The sequence below is a fragment of the Balaenoptera acutorostrata genome, chromosome 3, assembly GCF_949987535.1.
Source record: "Balaenoptera acutorostrata chromosome 3, mBalAcu1.1, whole genome shotgun sequence".
Taxonomy (NCBI): Eukaryota; Metazoa; Chordata; class Mammalia; order Artiodactyla; family Balaenopteridae; genus Balaenoptera; species Balaenoptera acutorostrata.
The window spans coordinates 55,955,019-55,979,555 of record NC_080066.1 but is presented as its reverse complement, the minus strand read 5'-3'; the positions used below and the strand labels follow the sequence as shown (position 1 = coordinate 55,979,555).

The window sequence follows — 24,537 nt, the reverse complement described above, 5'->3', positions numbered from 1 at the left end:
CTGTAAAGCTGGTTTGGTGGTGCTGAATTCTCTTAACTTTTGCTTGTCTGTAAAGCTTTGATTTCTCCATCAAATCTGAATGAGATCCTTGCTGGGTAGAGTAATATTAGTTGTAGGTTTTTCCCTTTCATCACTTTAAATGTATTGTGCCACTCTCTTCTGGCCTGTAGATTTTCTGCTGAAAGATCAGCTGTTAACCTTATGCAGATTCCCTTGTATGTTATTTTTGCTTTTCCCTTGCTGCTTTTAATAATTTTTTTCGTGTTTTATTTTTGTTAGTTTGATTAATATGTGTCTTGGCATGTTTCTCCTTGGGTTTACCCTGTATGGGACTCTCTGCGCTTCCTGGACTTGATTGACTATTTCCTTTCCCATTTTGGGGACGTTTTCAACTATATCTCTTCAAATATTTTCTCAGACCATTTCTTTTTTTCTTCTTCTTCCAGGATGCCTATAATTCAAATGTTGGTGCACTTAATGTTGTCCCAGAGGTCTCTGAGACTGCCCTCCATTCTTTTCATTCTTTTTTGTTTATTCGGCTCTGCGACAGTTATTTCCACCCTCTATCTTCCAGCTCACTTATCCGTTCTTCTGTCTCAATTATTCTGCTATAGATTCCTTCTACTGTATTTTAATTTCAGTTATTGTGTTGTTCATTACTGTTTGTTCGATCTTTAGTTCTTCTAGGTCCTTGTTAAACGTTTCTTGAATTTTCTCTATTTCCAAGATATTGGATAATCTTTAGTATCATTACTGTGAATTCTTTTTCAGGTAGTTTGCCTATTTCCTCTTCATTTATTTGGTCTTGTGGGTTTTTATCTTCTCCTTTGCCTGTAAGATATTTCTCTGTCTTCTCATTTTGTCTAATTTACAGTATTTGAGGTCTCCTTTCCTTAGGCTGCAGGGTCATAGTTCCTCTTGCTTCTGTTCTCTGCCCCCAGTGGTGGCGTTTATCCAGTGTCTTGTGTAGGCTTCCTGATGGGAGGGACTGGTGCCTACATTCTCGTGGGTGGAGCTGAGTCTTTTTCCTCTGATGAGCAGGGCCGTGTCAGGTGGTGTGTTTCGGAGTGTCTGTGACTTTAGCATGACTTTAGGTAGTCTGTGTGCTAATGGGTGGGTTTGTGTTCCTCTCTTGTTTGGTGTTTGGTGTGAGGCACCCAGCACTGGGAGCTGCTGGCTGTTGGGTGGAGCCGGGTCTTGGATTCAGATAGAGGCCTCCAGGAGAGCTCTCAGCGATTAGTATTCCCTGGGGCTGGGAATTTTTTAGTGGTCCAGCATCCTGGACTTGGTGCTCCCCCCACCAGAGCCTCAGGCCCGATTTCCGGTCGAGGGACCAAGACCCCGCAAGTTGCTCATTCCAGCAATAAAGATGATAAAAAAAAAAAAGACTAACAAAACCCCAGACAAATGGTAAAAAGTAAAATCAAAAAAACAGAAACAAGGAAACACACACACACCAAAGAAGCAAAAACAAAACCATATAAATCAAAAAGCAAGAGAACAACCAGACAAACAAAAGAACCCAAGAATGAAATCCACCAATTAGGAAGAAAGCTGACAAAAACACAAAACCAAAAAACAAAATCAAAGCAGAGTGCTAACAGAAGAATGAAGCAAAGAAACAAAACAAACCAACAAAAATGATTTAAAAAAAAAGAAAGAGAAAAAGAGAAAGGAGAAAGAAGACAGAACAAAAGGAAGGCAACATAGAAACAGAAATTAAAAAAAAAAGAAAATAGAAAATACATTGAAAAAAAAAAGACAAACAAAACCCCAGAGAAATGGTAAAAACAAAATCAATCAAACAAAAACAGAGACAAGGAAACACACACATGTAAAAAAAACAAAAACAGAGCCAAATAAAACAAAAAGCAAGAGAATAACCAGACAAATAGATGAACTCAAAAATGAAATCAATTAGGATTAGAACCAACAGAAACACATAACCTAAAAACAAAACCAAAGCAATGTGCCAACTGAAGAATAAAGCAAGGAAACAGAACAAACTAATAAAAATGATTTTTAAAAATAGGATAAAATAAAATAAAAAAGGAAAAAACACAGGACAACAGAAAAGCAAAGTAGAAATGGAAATATATTGTTAAAAAAGAAAAAATATATATTAAAGAAAAAGAAGAAGAAAAAATAAGGGAAAAGAACACAGAACCAAAGAAAAGCAAAGTAAAAACAGAAATATTAAAAAAAAATAAAAATAAACATTATAAAACATGGAGATCCCAAGAAACCAAAAAACAAACAAACAAACAAACTAAAACACCACCACCAAACAAAAAAAGAAAGAAAAAGAAACCAAAAAAAGCAACAAACAACAACAACAAAAGCTAGAACCAATGACAGAATGAATCAAAACAAATAGAATTAATAGTAATAATTATGTCTCCCTGGGGTCTCCACTGTAAGTGTCCTTGCACACACCATGAGCCACAGCCCACCTCTGCCTCCCCAAGAGGTCCTCTGCCTCTGGGCTGGTCTCTGGACCTGCTGTGGGCCCTGTGGGGACCACTCAGACTCTGATCTGGCCTGATTCCTGCATGTGCTGCCCCCAAAGTCCACAGCTGCCAGAGGTAGACCGTTTTCATTTGTGGTAACACTCATTCTCTACTCAGGTATTCCACAGATGCAGGGACTACCTAGCTGATCACGGGGATTTAATCTTCAGCTTGTACAGCTGATGGAAAGATTTTTGATCTTCTTCCTTAGCCACCCTTTCCCTGGGGTTCAGCTTTGGTTTCATCCCCACCTCTGTGTGTGGTCCACCCACAGGAGTCCAGTCCTGAGGCTGCCTTCGAGCTCTTGGGTCAGTCCCTGTGAGGACCGGGTGCAGAGGTGGTATGACTACTTGGATCGCAGAGCCCTGGCAGCGTCAAATGCACAAAGAAGCCAGCAGCCACGGGTGCAAGAGATATGGCCGTAGTGAGGGCCTTTTCTGGTGCCTGGCGTAAGGCACATGAAGGTCAGCCCTGGCCCGGCTTTTTCTTGTGCCCAGCTGCAGGCGCAAGAGGGCCAGCTCTGAGTGTGCTTCTTTTATTGTCGTCAGCAGCTCTGGTGTGTGGGGAGAGAGAGGCTACAATAGTGGCTCCTGCCCCTGCGTGTGACTCAGCAGAAGCGTCCTGCTTCCATGGCAGTCTAGTCTTCCTCTGTAGGCATTTCCTGCTGTGGATTTCCTCCCTTCCATCCCTTCAGTCCATCTCCCCACAGCCAACAGCAGTTCTCGCTCTGGGCCTGTTCTCCAATCCCCACACACCAGCTCCCAGCCCCCTTGCACACCTGTGAACAGATGTACAGACCATCTGTGTATTTCTCACTCTGTCCCATCTGCCACAGATTGGCTGCTTCACCCTCTTCCAACAGCCTCAAATGCGTCCCTTCTGTCCCAATCAACTTCCCCATCAGAGAGTGGGTTTCCCCGTTGGAGAGGGCATTTCCTCGAATTCGGGAATCTCTCCTCTGCTTCAGCTCCCCCACCCCGGGATGCAGGTCCCATCCAGCTTCCTCTCCTCCTCCTCCCTTCTTTTTTTCTGTCCTACCCAGTTATGCAGGGATCTTTATAGTCCTTTCTGGTGTCCAAGGTCTTCTGTTAGTTCTCCACAGGTGTTCTGTGAAAACTGTTGCATCTATAGGTGTATTCCTGATGCATCTGTAGAGAGAGATGAACTCCACGTCCTCCTACTCCTCCACCATCTTGAATCCGCTACTCACTGGCTATTTCTTTAATCCACCTTCTTCTCATACTCTCTGTGCATCACTGCCCTAATTCAGGCTTCCAAATTTCCCTACTTCAGCCTTCAATGCACCCCTTGTGGCTTGGATGCCACCAGCCTTGGTCCTTCCTGTCCATTTCTCACCCAGGCACCGATCGATGTTTCAGGGTGCAGGTTTGAGCTCTGCATTCTCCTGGGAGCATCCTGCGGGATCTCTGACTTCCTCTGGCACACACGGCCACTCTGCGCCCTGGGCGGGCCCATCCTGTGCAGGCTCTCGGCCCCAGTCACCCATGCTGCACGTCCTGCTACCCATGCTGCCTGTTGGCCCAGTGTGTCCTGCCTTGGGGAGCTTGGCCTGCTACCCTGGGCTCACATTTTACAGCCCTCAGGAAGGTGCTTTGCTAACACTAAGCTCCCCAGACCCCACAGCCAGGAGACTCTGCGGTATTTTGTGCTTCCCTGTCTCTGCTTGTAAGAACGGGCTCCTCACATGTTCTTCCATCCTGCACCCCATCCCCACCCCAGTCCCTGGCAAATGCTGAGGCTGCCTGGCCCTCAGCTTTGGGGTGGTCCAGCCCACGGGGATGTCAGAAGGAAACCAGAGGAGTGGACAGAGGCGAGGGAGGATGGGAGCGTGTCTCGGCTCCTCCTAGGAGAGAGTGCTGGGCTGGTTGTGTCCCTCAACCAGGGTGGTGAGCCTCCCAGGCGCCCCCTGGACATGAGTCCCCAGGGGCCACTCCCCTCACCCCCCTGGGACCACTGGGCCTCATGGTGACCACAGCTCAGCTGCTCTTAACCCTTGTGGCTGCCTTAAGCCCTAGCCCCTCCTGCAGAAATGGACCCTTGGCTAATAGCCCCACACATTCAAATTTGAGCACCTGATCTGTTTCCAGAAGGGACCCGACTGACACAGGTAGAGAGGATGGAAGGAGAGATAACCCCTTCTACTGCCGAGTCCTAGGCATAATTTTCTTTAAAATAATAGTTGCTCAGGTTTCTGTTTATCTATGTAAGTACAGAAATGACCCAACTGTGTTTTGTGCCAATGTTAGATTTTCTTGAGACGTAAATATCAGTTAAAGGTGCTAAGGTAAAATGAAAATATTCTGATTTTAGAGTCTAGCTGATGCAGTTACAATTCGTCTCAAAGCCTGGTCCTTGGGAGTGAGGACATTTTGGATATAAACCCACACAGAGCTCCATCCAGATGCTGGGCCGGGGGCCTGGGGGAACTGCCAGGGTGTCCTGGGGCGACCACAGTCTTGGAGCATGTCATCTGCCGGGGTGGGGCAGGGGTGCTGTCCCAACAAGCACACCCTGGGCTCTGGATGGCAGCCAGTGTTGTGCAGCCTCATGTGGTCAAGCAGGCTCTGTGGCCCACGGGGAGGGACCCCAGAAGCTGCTCCACGGAGGACTTAGGATAAGAAATGGAGCCTGGCTTTACAGCTGGAAATGGAATTCCACATCAGATGATGAAACCAACCAACCTCTTTGCTTTATTTATTCTTTAGGAGTAAGTGAAAATGTTTGGTTGACTGGTGGCTTCAAAGCCCACATCGTCCTGCCCTGGAGTTGCTGAGCAAGCTGAGTAGGGTGCCCTGAGCAGCCAGAACCCCCATCCACAGCGGTTCTCTGGGCTGCCAGGGCCAGAACGATGTTATTTCCAGCTCCTGTCTCTGAGGATTTCATAAGTGCTTAACTACAGGGACTGCATTAAAAACTAGTGAGCATTAAAGCACACTTGAATAATGATGCACCTGACACTTTTATTTTAACAGCTTGAGCTATATTTCATATACCATGAAACTCACCCGTTTAAGGTGTACAGTTCAGGGTTTTTTGATATATTCACAGACTTGTGCAGTGCTCCCCACCAGCTAATTTGAGAATGTTTCCATCAGAAAGAAACCCTGTACCCACTGGCAGTCACTCCCCATTCCCATCCCACCCCCCAACCGTGGCAAACCACTAATCCACTTTTTGCCTCTAAAGATATTCCTACTGTGGACATTTCACACCAATGGGACCACACACCATGGCTGACACCACCCTCTTGCACAAAGTGCTCTGATTCATATTGTGTCTTTCACTCCATTCAATGTCAGCCACTGTTCTCTCCAGAATTAGGAAGAAGCCGGGGCTTGGAAACACAGCATAACCTTCCTAAGGCCACTTGCCCAGGGGAGGGGAAGAGCTGGAATTCAGACTTGGGACTTCTTGGTACGACCCCAAGCAAGCTTAGTTCTCCAGCTGCAAACAGCTAACGTTCCCAGTTTGGATGGACTGGTCCAAATAAGAGTGAAACCTGTTGGCCTGTCCAGTGGTCTATAGTCCTGGGCTCTCCAGTGTGAGTGAGGCTACAGGGCGGCAGCTGAGTTTAGGCTGAAGGAAAGCCACCAGGAGCAGACAGTGAGAGCCAGCAAACCAGGGAACTGGCTCAGCAGCTGGTCTACCCCCTGGGTCTAAATCTCAGCTCTACCACCCAGGTTAGCCCCACCCCTGAGCATCAGGACCAGTAGCGGGGCTGGGGCCTCCTCCCTTCCTTCTGCCTAGAGGCAGGACTCAGGACCTGGTGTGACCAGGCCCCTCCCAGAGGCCCTGCTCACCTGCCCTCCCCTCCCCTAGGCACTCTTCCTGGAGACTTCAGCCCGAGTCATGGAGGGACGAGCTTTTAACACACTGCCACCAACACCCAACCTCCAGAGCTCCTGGCTGGGCAGGCCTAGCTGGGAGAGGGGCCTGTCTGCATCCTGACATTCTTGTAGCAAATCCCAAATATCGCCTGGTAGAGAGAGCAAGTCACAAATGCATGGAGGTTTAGGCACACAGAGGCCTGAACTGGCCGGGCTCTAGCATGAGCCTCGGGGCAGGATGGCTTGTTGGGAAAAGTAAGAGAAAGCATGACAAGGCTGGATCAGAGTGGGAAGAGGTTTCACCTGGGGAGAGTTGCCCTTCTTGCCTTTCTTGGGCAACGTGCCAGCGAGAAGGACGCATGCTGGGAACACTTGCTGGTGGCATCTGTCTGAGCGGCCAAGTCAGCCTAGCTGGCCATAGGCATAATGCCATCCACTTGAGGCCATCTTCCCAAGAAAGAGGCAGCTGGGGCGCCAAGTCAGCTGAGGGCCGGCTTGGAGGCAATGTAGGGGCTGCAGGTGGTCGAGGGGCCATGGGACACCCCTTTCCCGGATCACTGAATCCCTTCGCATGGAGGTCCCCACGGAGATCTCCAGCTTGGCCTTTTGTCATCTTCTCTCTTCCTAACAAGTGTCCCTCTTCTTTTTTTGAGGCTTTCACCTCTGGCCCTGTCCCTCCTTTTCAAACCACATTTCTAGAAAGAGTGGTTGAAAATATAATTCCTCTTCCATCTCCTATAATCTGGGCTCTACTCCGACAGTGCGGCCCTCCCCTTTCCCAGGCTCCTGTGGAGTCCAGCATCTGGCAGACCTCCTTCCTAAATGTCCCTCTGGGCCTCCTCCACTGGGTGTTGTCCTTGGAACCACATCCCCAAGGGATCCTGCTCCTGGCTGGTGGGATTGCTTTGTCTTCATTCCTTTCCTCTCTTTTTTTTTTTTTTTTTTTTTTTTTTTTTTTTTTTTTAAATTAATTAATTAATTTACTTATTTATTTATGGCTGTGTTGGGTCTTCGTTTCTGTGCGAGGGCTTTCTCTAGTTGCGGCAAGCGGGGGCCACTCTTCATCGCGGTGCGCGGGCCTCTCACTATCGCGGCCTCTTGTTGCGGAGCACAGGCTCCAGACGCGCAGGCTCAGCAATTGTGGCTCACGGGCCCAGCTGCTCTGCAGCATGTGGGATCTTCCCAGACCAGGGCTCGAACCCGTGTCCTCTGCATTGGCAGGCAGATTCTCAACCACTGCGCCACCAGGGAAGCCCTCCTTTCCTCTCTTGCCTTCTGTCCGATGTTGGTCTGGTGTCTCCCCGTCCTCAAACACAACCTCTAGACAGAGGCTCCCCAAACCTGTGTCTTTAGCGCCTACTCCCCTGAATTCCTAGCACACAGATTTTTTCTGTCAGCTGGGTCACTCCACCAAATGCACTCGCTAGCTCCTCAAATGCAGGGAAACCCAAACCCCATCTCTCCTCCACCTATAGCTCCCCATGATCCATATATAGTAGACAAACCATCCTCCCAGCCTCCTCTTCCACTCTATCTCCCTCCCCAGGGAACATGTGAGTTCTAGCCTCTCCCTCCCTCCTGACCTGTCTCTCTCCCTGCTCCATAGTATGATAGTAATAATATATTACTATATAGTAATATAGTCATAGAAATGTTAACAACAGAAGCAATGACCATAATAGTGGCCAATGTTTATTAAGCACCCACCCTGCTGAAAGCTTTCCATGTATTAAATTGACAAAGCTTTGCACCCATGACACGAGGGGGGTCCTGGATTCTCCCCATTATACACTTGAGTAACGTTCAGTAGTTCGCCAGAACTATCTTGCTGGAAAGCATGGGCTCCAGAGTCTGCCAGCCTCAGCACTAAGCCAGACTTGGTGAATACCCTTGTTTAACACAGAGGTAGCTCCCAAGGGCAGGACCAAGAGCTGCTGACTTGGGGCTAAATCCCCTCCAGCGCTAATCCAAGCCTGGGGCAGGCAACAAGAGTGTGAGGAGAGGTCTGAGAACAGGGCTCCAGAGGCCCCACAGAGCAGGAGAGCACAGGCCAGGGTACAGTCAGGAGAAGGAGGTCTAGCTTTTTCCTTTGGGAGAGTTGGCACCAAAAAATTACCCCATCAGCAAGAATGTCCACAGAACATTCTCCCTAGAGGCTGTCCCCACCTCCTTCACAGTAGTCATTTCAGGGTCTGTGGATCCAGCATCTGCTCTGTTCTGCCCGCCTGACCCAGGAGATTTGGGGTGGTGCACAGGATAGTGCCACGTGTGTGAAGCCCAGGGGGGCCACAGGGGCTGAGAAACCCACAGCAGACCAGTTTCGGATGGACGTCTGAGTACCTTCCCCCAAATTTTACAGATGACATTTTAGCATTTTTCTAATGAGTTTTTACTCTCCTTTAACTGGTTCCTTTAAGGGGTGATCTAACATTTTCAAGTTCTAGTCGATCCTCAGGCAAGTATCCGCAATTTCAGCAGGTGACGGGCAGTATCTGGTCCTTCACTGTTCACACTTTTCATTTACTGACTCTCCCCCTGCCCCCCAACATGATGGGAAGCCTGCTGCGTGCTGGGCAAAGGCAACATTGCTGGACATGTCAGCAAAGCAGAAGACTTGACCTCACGCCGAAAGCTCTCAGCAGTGAAGCCCCTCCAGGAGCAGAGTGCCTGCGTTACCTGTGTCCTCGGCACCCACGCTGCACCTGGACTGCTAAGCAGCATCCTGGTCAGCTGGCCCCTCAGAGCCGGACAGCCGTGGGAGGCCCCAATTCTCCAGGTCACACCTGTGGTCCCCAGGCTCATGCCCACACAGCTGGCTCCCTCTGTGGGGGGTGCCCCCACCGCCCTCAGCAGGCAGCTCCACAACTCCATGCTACACCCTGTTCTCTCCCTCCTCCCTTTTCCCCACACTGCCCAGACAAGTCGTGCACAACTATTAACACGATTACGGTAATTTCCAACCATTCACAGAAGCAGAGATACCAGTCCATACTTCCCATGTACCCCCAGCCCACCTTCAACAAGGACCAACAGATGGCCAGTCCCATGTCATTCATCTACCTTTCTTGTCTCTCTGTTTTGGAGCAAGGAGCTGGACAATTTAATATGTTCTAGGTCTTCTTATTTTGTTTACTGTCTCTCTAAATAGAGTGAAATAAACATGAAGGCAGGCATTTGTTTTCTAATCAGTTCACTGTGTTATCCCCAGAGCCTTGAAAAGAGCCTAGCACACAGTAGGTGCTCAGCAAATACTTGTTCAATGGCTGAGTGCATGAATGAAGGAATGAACTTCCAGGCAGGCTCCTCCGGCCTGGGGCCTGTGCTTACGTTTATGGGGCCACATGTAGTCAACCTTGTTTCCCACGTCCCCACCTTCTCTGGCTGCTAGAGGGAGGGGATCTGACAAACTTCTACTGCTGACAGGCTCTTACCAAGCAGCCCCACGAGCTCAGGTGCAGGGCAACATTCCTCAAAGGCTGCACTAAGTGGCAAAGAATATATATATATATATATACATATAGTACTGTACTATACTATACAAAGTGGACCATTGAACAACACGGGTTTGAGCTGTGCAGTTCCACTTATTCACAGGTTTTTTTCAATAAACACAGTGTTACACCATCCGAGATTGGCTGAATCCATGGATGCAGAATCGCACATCCAGAGGGCAGACTATGGGACTTGAGCATCCATGGACTCTGGTATCCCTGGCAGGCCCTGGAACCAATCCCCCATTGACACTGACCATGTGAATTTTCAACTGGGCGGGGGTCAGCATCCCTCAACCCATGCTGCTCAAGGGTTGACTTCATATGTACATATAGTTTGTCAAACAGAAGGGGAAGCCCAGGCAGAGGTCTGATACTCACATGCACCCACGAAACCTAGTCAGGTCGTTGTTGGGCTTCTCACACTCTATTACGCTGGTGAATGTCAAAGGATTGAATTCGGAGACCTAAAATAATAGCACATACACATTAGAGAGATCTGGGCTCAGCCTGTCCATCTAAAAGGCACTTGCTTCTCTGTCTCCCACCCACAGCAGGAACATTTCATGAAAAAGGACTCTGCCTTGTAACCTGTGCAGAGTCTCTCTCTCACTCGCACACACACCACACACAGAGCGCTTGGCCTGTGCATCTTTGATTTTACAGTGAATGACAGTGAGCCCATAGAACTGTAGCTCTAATGCAAATTAAGCACATATGGTATAAGAGGGAAGCCACTAGTGACGGGAAGGAATGAGTGAGTTTCTTGAGACAGACCAGCACCTTCCAACTTTCTATATAGATTTAGAGAAGCAGATTCCATCTGGAAAATAGGAACTTAGAATAAAAATATCACTTCCTCAATGTGCGCTAAAAATTCTTCACAGATATTTGGGGAAAAACAGTTAAATAATCAATGTGTAAGCCAACAATTTCTTTATTATTCTGCTTGATGAAAAAATGACAGCTCACCACAAAGATAGTCCTTCACTTAGAATTTGGCATTGATAGATGAAGCAAGGCCTGGCTCACGTGGAGATGAGGCGTGGGGAGAGGGAAGGGGCAAGAGGAGGGGGGTGGTAGGGAGGGAGGAGAGAAATACCGGAAATACGTCTTTAGTGTAAATAACTGAGTACATTTATGGTTTTTTAAAAATCAGCTTGCTTTGATCAGGCTGGCCACTCTCTTTTCTCCATTAAGAGTCACACGTGGTTAAAAAAAAAAAGAAAAGGGACCTGTCTTTGCTCATGCAAGCATAGTGTCACAAAAAAAGTGCAACTGGTTAAAAATCAGAGGAATGCCATAAACATTGTTGACACCCACCCATATAACTATTACTCCAGCACAACAATGCCCTCCCTGGGACAGGATACGGCTGTAAAGGCAATGACTCAAAAGTCCATCCTGAATGTTTTCCCGTATAGCATGTACATTAAAAGAACTCACTACATAGTAGTAGCTCAATTCAATAGCTGAAAGGAAAGTGCCATTTTAAAAGGCTCTTCCTGAAGTTTCATTAGCCATCAGCCCCTCTCTCTGTGGACTGAAATGGCCTCTGGCTCTGTTCCAGAGTAAGGCTATGCTTGGAAAAGCGGTGTTTATTTCAAGACTTGTGCTTCTCTTGAAGCCAGTTGGCTGACTTTTCCAGAGCAGACATCTGCAGATACAGTGCCCAGGACGGCCATGAAGGGAGGGAGTTCTGCAGCACACCAGGGTTATTCTTGGCAGACAGGGAGGATAGACTTAAAATACTCTGTCTCTGTTTATGATTCTTTCTCTCTAAGAAAAATGTAATGTGCATGGCTCAGAAACGGTAGAACATTCTGTCTCTGGGGCTTCAGAGCTGCATTTGTAACGTTCTACTAATAACCATGTGCCTTGGGGAATGTGCATGCCCAGGGCATGGGATGCCTGGCCTCGTTTGCTTTGTCTGGAACTGGGGAGGATTTTTAGAGCTGGAGGGATTTTTAGAGACTGTTATGGATTAAACTGTGTCTCCTTACCCCACCCCCAGAATCCATACGTTGAAGTCCTAACCCCGAGTACCTCAGAATGTGACTGTATTTGGACATAGGGTCTTTACAAAGATAATTAAGGTAAAATGTGATCATCAAGCTTAGCCCTCATACAATCTGCTTGGTGTACTTATAAGAAGAGGGAATTTGGACACAGACACAAACTGAGGGAAGATTGTGAAAAGAAAAAGGGAAGAGACACCCATCTACAAGCCAAGCAAGGAGAGGGGCTTCAAAGAGAGCAACACTGTGGACACCCTGATCTTGGACTCTGCAGCCTCCAGCACTGTGAGAAAATAAATTTGTTGTTTGGGCCACTCCTAGCCCTAACAAACTAATACAGAGACCATCTCCGAGTTTCCCATTTAAAAAGGGTTTCATGTCCGGAGCACACCTTTTGGATGAGAAAATTCTACTTACCTTGATTGTTTCCAACTTAATTGGCAATCTCTTAATAACCCCATTTAAGAAATATATTTATTCATCACTCCATCCAATCATCTACCCGTCTCAGTCATGCCAAACTGGCCTCAAGGTAGTGCCCAAGTCATCCAACAGCCAACCTCCTGTTGACCTGGCACCAGAGCATGGACAGAAGGTCCAGTTTACCCTTCCATCCCAAGCATGCTAACTCCATTTTTTAAAAAAGCAGACACAAAGTTGGGGAAGATGAAAAAGTTCTGGAGATGGATGGTGGTGACTGTTGCACAAGAATGTGAATGTACTTAATGTCACAGAACTGTACACTTAAAAAAGGTTAAAAGTGGGAATTCCCTGGTGGTCCAGTGGTTAGGACTCCACACTTTCTCTCTGTGCTTTCACTGGCGAGGGCCCAGTTTCAATCCCTGGTCAGGGAACTAAGATCCTGCAAGCCGCACAGTGTGCCAAAAAAAAAAAAAAAAAAGAAAGAAAGAAAAGAAAAGTTCAAAGCAATAAAGAGACTCTATCTAAAAATAAAACAACAAAAACGGGTTAAAATGGTAAATTTTGTTGTTATGTGTATTTTACCACAAAAAAAAAGTTTAAAGAAAGCAAATATAAACATGCATTGAGAATTGACTGTGAAGAAACAGATGAATCATCAAGTAGCACCTAGCTCAGAGATCCAGGAATTTCAGCACAAATACAGAGAGCCTCATGCTTAACTCACCCGAGGGCACCTCTGTACCGATATCTATATCATAATCATCAACTACAGCTGCAATGTTTTATAGGTCACCTAATGCCAGGCATTGTGCTAAGTGCTGTTCACCACCACTCACAGCACCACAATGAGGTTGGTTTTCAAACTACCTTTAGTGTGGGGTAATTAAGGACCATACCCAAGGTCAAGAGACCTTGGAGCAAGTGAGGGAAGCTCCTTGGTCTCTCAGACATCAAGCTCAGCCACCGACCTCACCGAGACCATCTTGCATTAACAAGAAAAGATGACGTATGTATAAGCCAGAAAGTGTACAATTGATTCCACAGAAATTACCAAAGAAACAAACATGTCAAAGTTTGAATGTTTTCAAAAACATGCGTCAATTAAATGTACCCCTTTCCCATCTTCAGCAATGCCCCTGGATGTAGTTAGCACAGTTCACCCAAAACCGGAGTAAAAAAATCAGGAGCCCTGGGATTTACTCCTAGTTCTTCTGATTAAGAAATGCAGGCCTCTTGGCATTCAGACTTGGCTCTCCAAGGTCTCCGGAGCCCCGTGAATTCACAGTTCCATGAATGCAGAGGTGATTCTAACCCCCGCACCCGCACCCGTGCCGGCCCCGCCTGCAATGGCCTTGGTACTGGAAGGCGCTGCAGAAGCAGCATGATCCACGAGGATACCGTCACACCAGCAGGCCTTCAGCCGTGCCGCCCACTCTCTGCAGCTTGGTCACAGCACACCCGGCATCTTGGGCCAAGTGCAGCTGACATCATTCACTGCAGAGCCTGCATGTCCAAACAAGCACCTTACTGGCAATAAAATGCACATGGTTTCTGCAGCTAACATTTCTCAAGCTTCTTTGGATGAAGTGATTTGACCTCATTAGGTAGATGGAAAAGAAGAGGTAGAGTGGTGACACAGGGGAGAGCCCTGGGCCCTGCCTTTGAACTTGTATTTCTCTAGAAACTGTGGCAGCTGAGAACCTTGTGAGCCAAGTCACCCCAGATTGTGGTCCCTCCTTCCTCCCTCTGCAGATGCCCAACTCCCACATCTTCCTGGCACTTGGCACCCTGTCAGGTAGAACAGCTACCTGCGCAGGTGCCATGTCCCTGGTTCAACTACACAGGGGAGCCTGGTGTCTAATGCAGTGCCCAGACCAGCTGCTGAATGAATGTTTGATTCACCAGGAAGACTCTTTTTTTTTTATTGGAGTATAATTGCTTTACAATGTTGTGTTAGTTTCTGCTGTACAATGAAGTGAATCAGTTATATGTATACCTATATCCCCTTCCTCATGGACGTCCCTCCCACCCACCCCCATCCCACCCCCTTAGGTCATCACAAAGCACCAAGCTGAGCTTCCTGTGCTTTATAGCATGTTCCCACTAGCTATCTATTTTACACATGGTAGTGTATGTATGTCAATCCTGATCTCCCAATTCATCCCACCCTCTCCTTCCCCTCCTGTGTCCACATGTCCGTGCTCTACATCTACGTCTCTATTCCTGCCCTAAAAATAGGTTCATCTGTACCATTCTTCTAGATTCCACATATATGCGTTAATATACGATATTTGTTTTTCTTTTTCTGACTTACTTCACTCTGTAGGACAGTCTCTAGGTCCATCCACATCTCTACAAATGACCCAGTTTCGTTCCTTTTAGTGGCTGAGTAATATTCCATTGCATGTATGTACCATAACTTCTTTATCCATTCACCTGTCAATGGACATTTAGGTTGTTTCCATGTCCTGGCTATTGTAAATAGTGCTGCAATGAACACTGGGGTACATGTGTCCTTTTGAATTATGGTTTTCTCAGGGTATATGCCCAGTAGTGGGATTGCTGCATCCTATGGTAGTTCTATTTTTAGTTTTTTAAGGAACCTCCAGACTGTTTTCCACAGTGGTTGTATTAAATTACATTCCCACCAACAGTGTATGAGGGTTCCCTTTTCTCCACACCCTGTCCAGCATTTATTGTTTGTAGATTTTTTGATGATGGCCATTCTGACCGGTGTGAGGTGATACCTCATTGCAGTTTTGATTTGCATTTCTCTAATAATTAGTGATGTTGAGCATCTTTTCATGAGCCTCTTGACCATCTGTATGTCTTCTTTGGTGAAATGTCTATTTAGGTCTTCCACCCATGTTTTAATTGGGTTGTTTGTTTTTTTGATATTGAGTTCCACGAGCTGTTTGTATATTTTGGAGATTAATCTTTTGTCTGTTGCTTCGTTTGCAAATATTTTCTCCCATTCTGAGGGTTGCCTTTTCATCTTGTTTATGGTTTCCTTTGCTGTGCAAAATTCTGTTATCAATCTTGTGTTTCACATTTGCATTAAATTAGTGGTCCCCAACCCTTTTGGCACCAGGGACTGGTTTCGTGGAAGATAATTTTTCCACGGATGGGGGTAGGGTGGGGTTGGGTGGGGGATGGTTCAGGCTTTGGACCATTATCGGTCCACGGCCTGGGGGTTGGGGACCACTGCATTAAATGAATACTCTGTAAAAGCAAAAGTGGACTTCCTCCATCCTAAAACAGAAGCAGCGATGTCTGAAAAAGGCCATTTATAGTCCATTAAAGCAGACACATTATTTTTTACCATAAAAAAGTTACGTAGGGGGCTTCCCTGGTGGCACAGTGGTTAAGAATCCGCCTGCCAATGCAGGAGACACAGGTTCGAGCCCTGGCCCAGGAAGATCCCACATGCCGTGGAGCAATTAAGCCCATGTGCCACAACTACTGAGCCTGCGCTCTAGAGCCCACAAGCCACAACTACTGAGTCCGCGTGCCACAACTACTGAAGCCCACGTGCCTAGAGCCCGTGCTGCACAACAAAAGAAGCCACTGCAATGAGAAGCCTGCGCACCGCAAGAAGAGTAGCCCCCACTCGCCGCAACTAGAGAAAGCCCACATGCAGCAATGAAGACCCAACACAGCCAAAAATAAATAAATTAATAAATTAATTAAAAAAAAAAAGTTACGTAGGAATTCCCTGGTGGTGCAGTGGTTAAGAATCAGCCTACCAATACAGGGGACAAGGGTTCAAGCCCTGGTCCAGGAAGATCCAACATGCTGCGGAGCAACTAAGCCTGTGTGCCACAACTACTGAGCCTGCGCTCTAGAGCCCGCAAGCCACAACTACTGAGCCCATGAGCCACAACTACTGAGCCCGCGTGCCACAACTACTGAAGCCCGCATACCTAGAACCCGTGCTCCACAAGAAAAGAAGCCACCGCAATGAGAAGCCCCCGCACCGCAACGAAGAGTAGGCCCCGCTTGCCGCGACTAGAGAAAGCCCGCACAGCAACAAAGACCCAATGCAGCCAAAAATAAATAAATAAATAAATCAATCAATCAATCTTAAAAATTAAAAAATAATTTAAAAAAATTAAAATGTTACATAAACCAGTTTACATTGCTTTGCCGATGGGACAAGTAGGTGCTGCCAGCAGGAACCCCACCTGGATCTCCCCGTGGAGACTTCAGAGTGAGGTTGTGTTGTCTTGGTCTCTGGGTCCCAGAGGAGGCTGGTGAGAGGACCCACAGAGCCTGGTAACACTACCTCCTGCACCAGCGGCCAGACCTGGGCACGCATGAGCTCCTTCTGTTCTCTACCTCTGGGACCCCCATCCTGAAGACGCCCTTTGTGTCCTGTGGTCTGTCACGATCTCCTACACACAAGGGACTCAGGGTTCCCCTCCACCTCCAGCCTCAACATCACTGCCCCACAGTGGTCTTCGAAGGCTAATCACCCTACTTCGGCTGCTGCACTACGGAATGAGATCTGCACCTCCACGCAGCAGCCAGGCTCTGCCCAGGGGGCCCCGAGGTGACCCTGTCGGCTGCCCCCATCCCTCCTGGCACCCGTTCCTGCACTCAGGTGCCCTGGAGAGGCCCACACCTTTCCACATGGCTTCCTTTGCCCTCCCACCTGACTCCACCTGGCTAACCGCCCCCTGCACTTCAGGATGTGACAGCCCCCGCCTTAGGTTGGGCAGGTGGATACTGCTGCTCCGAGCTTGCATGGCCCCCACACACACTGCTCCTTCCCTAGACCTCAGATTCTCTGAGGACAGGACTTCTGTTTCCTCAAGACCAGCACAGGGTCTGGTGCACACATGACCCAGGGGTGACAGATGTTTATTCCTCAAGGATCTCATGTACCGCAAGCTCCTGAATCGACCCAGAGCTCCGTGCTGAGCCCTTGGAGGCCTGGACCCCTTGATTGCCAGGCACCCCTTACCTGATGCTAAGGCAGATGGGGCTGCCAGGGGGCTGGTAGGGCCTCTCTGTGCTCCAGAAAGCACAGTTCCTCTTTTACAAGTGTTAGGGTAGCAGTATCAAATGATTTCTTCATAGCCTCTTAATCTGGCTGCTTACTTATTGACGATGGGTGAACAATACCTGCATTAATTTAGGCAAAGCATTTAACCCAAATGCATGGAATAACTACCCCAACTCTTATTTTCCATTTTTAGTACAATTTGTATTTACTACCTACCTGTCAGTGCTGTGGGCATTCAAAAGAGGGCAGACGGCCCAATACTGAATGAGGGAATGAGTGAATGAATTTACTTCTTTACTGCAAAGATTAGATTGCCAAATCAATATTTTCAGTCAGTTAACCTGAAATGGAAAAGAAATCGTCTACCACGGTGTCCCCTGGCACACGGCAGGGTGTCCCCTGATCAATCAGTTTTTATTAAATAACTAAAAACCTGAATGAAACCAAAGGCACTCTGGTCCTGGGAGCAGGAGAAGCCAAATGTATAAGGAGTCTTCAACCAAAGAATCTTCTCTCCAATTGGTTTCATAGTTCAGTGTAACACTGGGAGTTTATGCCCAATACAAACAGAAATAGGATAGAAATGATCACAAAACACATTTAAGTAACTAATCTACAGTTGCAGGAGTCTGACTATCATTTAACACGTCCTAGATTCATAAGTGCATAAGGAGGCTGGCACAGCAGCTGGTGACAGGGCCCTGGATGGCAGGCAGTCCAGAATGTGGCGATTTTTCTGAGTGCCACACCGGCTCCTGATCCATCAGCGTCTCCAGGGAAACAAAGCTGACAGGGACAGCAGACAGGCATCAGGGCCTCAGCGGGCCTCACAGGAGGCTTCCAAAGCTCAGCGCCTTTGACAGCTGACAGAGACCTGATCCAGGGGTGTCTGGGCTGAGGCCTTCTTTTTCCAATTGCAAATTTTCCTGCCACAAGTACCTGCACTAGATTTCCCTTTGTGTGAAGGTAGAAAGCCAGGCTTTCATTTGTTAAATCTGACTTAAAAATGCACAAGCCAGCCCTCCCTTCCTTCCCTACCTTTTCGCCCTTTGTTCCCTTGTCTCCTTGCTGGTTCACAGTCAAAAAGCCTCAAAGCTTTAGTTTAGACGGTAGCCAAGTACGAAGGCTCAGAGTGCTGGGTTTGAGCCTGAATTCTCAAAATTAAAAGGCTTGCTTTCCCTCTCACTACAAATGCTCCATGCTGCCTCTGTAGGCTGTGACTGCCAGCAGAGCTGCACTTTTTTTTTTATCAAACGTGTAAAGAGTATCTAAGGGCTGGCTATGCCTTCAGACAGTTAAGCAATAGAGTTGTTTTTATAGAAAACCAACTTCGAAACCTAAATGAGGGCCGTTCTTTAAAATAGCCCTCTTAAAGAATCTGTACTTAATCCAACACGGTGCCACTGCATAAAACACGTCTGGATCGGCGCTGCTGAGCTGATCTGCTCTGCCAGGTGACAGGCCAGCCTGTCTGCTTCCCAATGTCGACTGAAAAAAATGCACAACCTAAAAGTTGAGAGTTGTGTTTTATTCCGCGTACATTCTGAGGACTTCACGAATAGGACACAGTATCTCAGATAACACTCAAGAACCATTCTGAAGAGGTGGGGTGGGGTGGCCAGGATATATAGTAGTTTTTGCAACAAAAGACCAGGTAGTCGGAACATCAAAAGATTACTGTTGATTAAAGAAAACCAGATATATCAAGTTAAGGAATTCGGTGCTTTTCTCTGTATGGGAAAGATGCAAGAGTCTGGGCTCACTGAAATCATTCCTTTGATATGCATCTCAGCTACCTGGGGCCAAGTAGCCTGTGCTTTCTCATCCTGAGTTTCCTCAGGCTGGCTGTTGGGGTGAGGGTGAGAGTGCCTTCAGGGCAAACATTGTTTCCATCCTGAGTTCCCTCAGGGCTCACTGTCCCTAAGGTGATGGCTTGATGGCTGCAACATCCTTTTTTTTTTTACTGATATAGCAGGTGATATTTTTCATTCACACCAACCACAGGCCTCCAGTACCTCTTTCATCACCAAAGGTGATATGTGACGTGTAGGCACAGACTGGGCAGCGGGGTGTGAACCTGTCCCGTTTTGGAGATCACTGAGCAGACAGCCCAGCTGGAAAAAAGGCACCCACCTCTCAGAAGGTGGCTTGAAGGGAACTGAAACCTGGGGTGCATTTATAACCAAGTGGATTCTGAGGGCAGCTCCCAAGGGTAACCATGTAGGAGAGAGTCATACTGCTGGTGTTAGAAGAAAATCAGGATGGAGGATACAAAAAGAGGTCAGCTAAGGAGTCCTTGCACTAACCTGGGAAATGACCAAAAGGGCAGCAGGAAAGCAGAATTCTAAAGCAAACCAGACTAGTTCACTCACTGGAATTCAAGAGAGAAAAAAAAAATGCCCAGCTTGAAAGATAGGCAATTTGGACCAAATGTCCAGCTGGGGGCAAATAGAAACACTGGACAAAATATTAAAAACGACTGCCCAAAGGTATCAGAGATTTAACAAGAAGGTGAAGTAGAATCAAATCTAGAAAAGACAAAAATCTGGAGAGTTGGGACTGATCTTTGGGGCCTCTTCTTCCTTCAGGGAGTCTCTGGTCTCTAAAAGAGGTAGTAGAGAAACGAGTGGCGCTAATGAGACCAGTGGTGAGTGCAGGACCTGAGCCAGTTTCCTCCCTCTGCTGTAACACATGTGCTATCTTCCAGGTCTGGAGGTCAAAAGTTGGAAAGGGGCCTCACTGAGCTAAAACCAAGGTATCCAGAGGGCTATGTTGCTGTGTTCCTTCTGGAGGCTCTAGGAGAAAATCCACTGCTTTGCCTCTTCCAGCTTCTCGAGGCCCTTCCCATTCCTTCACTCACAGCTTCCTTCCATTTTCAAAGTCAGCACCTGGGGATGGAGTCTTTCTCACGCTGCATCTGACGTTCACTGTCCTGCCTCCTCTTTCACTTCTAAGGGCCCCTGTGATTACTAGGAGACTGCCTCAATAGTTCAGGATAATTAGTGATATTATCCCCACCTCAGGGACAGCTGGTTAACCACCTTAATTCCATTTGCAACTTTAATTTCCCCTTGTCATGTAACACAACATATTCCCCGGTCCAGGGGATTAAGACATGGGCAACCCTGAGGGGGCTATTATTCCGCTACCATAGAACTCACTGGGGCCTGGCACCCCAGAGAGAGAGAGAGAGATAGTGAACCAGAAGTAAGAGTGAGCCTTTGTGCAAACTGCTCCCCAGCTTAGGGTCAACTGGGTGGCCCAGAAAATAACACCCCCTGGCACTGGATTAAGGTCATTCCAGATTGCGGGAACTCCCAGATAATGAACAAAACAAAGTCCTCACTTAATTAAAAAAAAATACATATAATCCTAGTCCTCAAATTATTTATAAGAAATAAATTTCCAAGTACAATGTCAGACACATACTCAGAGATAACCAAGCACAACACAAGATAAGGTATCATACAATAAGAACCAACAAAAACAAGAATAGGATCAGGCTTATAGGGACTTTAAGTTACCATGGTTGTGATGATCCTGAAGCTAAAGACAAGATTGACCAGACTGACACTTAGAAGACCTAGAAACTATAAAAAATGACTTAACAGATTTAAACAAACGAACACCTCATACCAGCCAGAATGGCTATCATCAAACGCCTAAAAATAATAAATAGTGGAGAGGATGTGGAGAAAAGGGAACCCTCCTACACTGTGGGTGGGAATGTAAATTGGTGGAGCTACTATGGAAAACAGTTTGGAGGTTCCTTAAAAGACTAAAAATAGTTACCAGATGATCCAGCAATCCCACTCCTGGGCATATATCTGGAGAAAGCCATAATTCAAAAAGATGCATGCACCCCAATGTTCATAGCAGCACTATTTACAATAGCCAAGACATGGAAGCAACCTAAGTGTCCATCAACAGATGAATGGATAAAGCAGATGTGGTACATACATACAACAGAATATTACAAAGAATGAAATAATGCCATTTGCAGCAATGTGGAGGGACCTGGAGATTATCATACTAAGTGAAGTAAGACAGACAGAGAAAGACAAATACTACATGATACCACTTATACGTGGAATCTAAAAATATGATACAAATGAACTTATTTACAAAACAGAAAGAGACTCACAGACAAAGAAAACAAACTTATGGTTACCAAAGGGGAAAGGGGGGGACAAATTAGAAGTTTGGGATTAAAATATACACACTACTATATATAAAATAGATAACCAACAAGGACAGGGACAGGGAACTATGCTCAATATCATGTAGTAACCTATAATGGAAAAGAATCTAAAAAAGAATATACATGTATATGTATGTATGTATATATATATATATATATATATATATATACGTATAAATAACTGAATCTCTTTGCTGTATACCTGAAACTAACACAACATTGTAAATCAACAATATTTCAATAAAAATTAAACAAACAAAAAGCCAACTAGACCTGAAAAAAAAATAATTACAAGCTTGATGAATGGTTCAATGGAAGATTTGGTAAAGCTGAAGAGAAAATTAGTATACTAGAAGTTAGAAAAAAAATAGAATAAGGCATTAGGAGACTAGAGGTTGAAAGCTAACAGAAGAGAGGGTAAGAGACACAGAGAGAGGGGGGGAAAGGCTGACATATTTGTCATTGGGAAGGAGGGAACGAATTATGCGGGAGGAATATTTGAAGAAATAATAGCTGAGAATTTAGTAAATCTGATTAAAAGCACCAAACCACAGATCCAAAAACCTTAAATAGGTAAAGGGAGATTATACCTAGGCACACAAGACTAAAATGCTGAAGACCAAAGAAGATAAAATCTTAAAAGGAAACTGAGAGTGTCACTGGCAGACTAGAACTAAAGAAAATCTAAATAGTACTCTTCAAAGAGAAGGAAAAATGGTCCTGGTTCAGATGCAGGAAAGAATGAAGAGCAACAAAAAGGTAAATGTGAGGGCAAGTGTAAATACATGGTGACTGTATTAAACAATAATAATGACATCTCAGGGGATTTATAAACAGATATAATTATAACACATACCTATAAGAGCATGTAATTTAAGAGGGAATAAAAACATGTTAAAAGAAAAAGAAAAAGTCCTTGCATTGTCCAGGAAGAGGATAAAAATCAATTCATATTTATTAAATACTGATAAGTCAAAGATGCATGCTGTAATCTCTAATACAACCACTAATATAAGAGTAAAGGAAAGTATAACTTCCAACCCAAATGGAGAAAGAAAAATAAAACCCTCAATTGGGAATTCCCTGTCTGTCCAGTGGTTAGGACTCGAACCTTTCACAGTCAAGGCCCCAGGTTCGATCCCTGGTCAGAGAAATAAGATTCTGCAAGCCATGTGGTGTGGCAAAAAAAACAAAACAAAACAAAACAAACCTCTCAATTAATCTAAAAAAAGGAGAAAATGGAGGAAGAAGGGAAAATGGTGCAGGCAGAACAAATAAAAGATGGAATCATCACACTCAAATGTGCTTCCCAACAGTAACATTAAAAGTGAATCATGTAGAAAGAGATTAATCAAGATGGTGGAATAGAAGGACGAGCTCCCACTCCCTCTTGTGAGAACACCAGAATCACAACTAGCTGCTGGACAATCATCAACAGGAAGACACTGGAACTCACCAAAAAAGATACGCCACATCCAAAGACAAAGGAGAAGCCACAATGAGATGGTAGGAGGGGTGCAATCACAGTAAAATCAAATCCCATAACTGCTGGGTGGGTGACTCACAGACTGGCAAACACTTTTACCACAGAAGTCTACCCACTGGAGTGAAGGTTCTGAGCCCCATGTCAGGCTTCCCAACCTGGGGGTCCGGCAATGGTAGGAGGAATTCATAGAGAATCAGACTTTGAAGCCTAGTGGGAATTGATTGCAGGACTCTGACAGGACTGGGGGAAACAGAGACCCCACTCTTGGAGGGTGCACACAAAATAGTGTGCGCATCGGGACCCAGGGGAAGGAACAGTGATCCCGGAGGAGACTGAACCAGACCTACCTGCTAGTGTTGGAAGGTCTCCTGCAGAGGCGGGGGGTGGCTCTGTTTCACTGTGGGGACAAGGACACTGGCATCAGAAGTTCTGGGAAGTACTCCTTGGTGTGAGCCCTCCCAGAGTCAATCATTAGCCCCACCAAAGAGCTCAGGTAGGATCCAGTGTTAGGTTGCCTCAGGCAGAACAACCAGCAGGGAGGGAACCCAGCCCCATCCATCAACAGTCAAGAGGATTAAAGTTTTACTGAGCTCTGTCCACCACAGCAACAGTCAGCTCTACCCACCACCAGAGCCTCCCATCAAGTCTCTTAGATAGCCTCAAACACCAGAGGGCAGCCAGCAGAAGCAAGAAAAACTACAATCCTGCAGCCTGAGGAACAAAAACCACATTCACAGAAACATAGGCAAGATGAAAAGGAAGAGTGCTATATACCAGATGAAGGAACAAGATAAAACCCCAGAAAAACAAATAAATGAAGTGGAGATAGGCAACCTTCCAGAAAAAGAATTCAGAATAATGATAATGAAGATGATCCAGGACCTCGGAATAAGAATGGAGGCAAAGATTGAGAAGATGCAAGAAATGTTTTAAAAAAACCTAGAAGAATTAAAGAACAAACAAACAGAGATGACCAATACAATAACTGAAATGAAAACTACACTAGAAGGAATCAATAGCAGAATAACTGAGGCAGAAGAACGGATAAGGGACCTGGAAGACAGAATGGTGGAGTTCACTTCTGCGGAACAGAATAAAGAAAAAAGAATGAAAAGAAATGAAGACAGCCTAAGAGACCTCTGGGACAACATTAAATGCAACAACATTCGCATTATAGGGGTCCCAGAAGGAGAAGAGAGAGAGAAAGGACCAGAGAAAATATCTGAAGAGATTATAATAGAAAACTTCCCTAACATGGGAAAGGAAATAGCCACCCAAGTCCAGGAAGCCCAGAGAGTCCCATAAAGGATAAACCCAAGGAGAAACACGCCGAGACACATAGTAATCAAATTGGCAAAAATTAAAGACATGGAAAAATTATTGAAAGCAGCAAGGGAAAAACGACGAATAACATACAAGGGAACTCCCATAAGGTTAACAGCTGATTTCTCAGCAGAAACTCTACAAGCCAGAAGGGAGTGGCATGATATACTTAAAGCGATGAAAGGCAAGAATCTACAACTAAGATTACTCTACCCGCAAGGATTTCATT

At 46.1% G+C, this 24,537-nt stretch overlaps 1 protein-coding gene across 1 annotated transcript in view; it reads right to left on the bottom strand.

Annotated features, from left to right (window-relative positions):
• ATP10A (ATPase phospholipid transporting 10A (putative)) overlaps positions 1 to 24,537 on the bottom strand; it is a 181,854-nt gene that overhangs the window by 55,222 nt on the left and 102,095 nt on the right. The window contains 1 exon segment of the mRNA XM_007179130.2: positions 10,231 to 10,316. Within this exon segment, the coding sequence (XP_007179192.2) occupies positions 10,231 to 10,316 (86 nt within the window).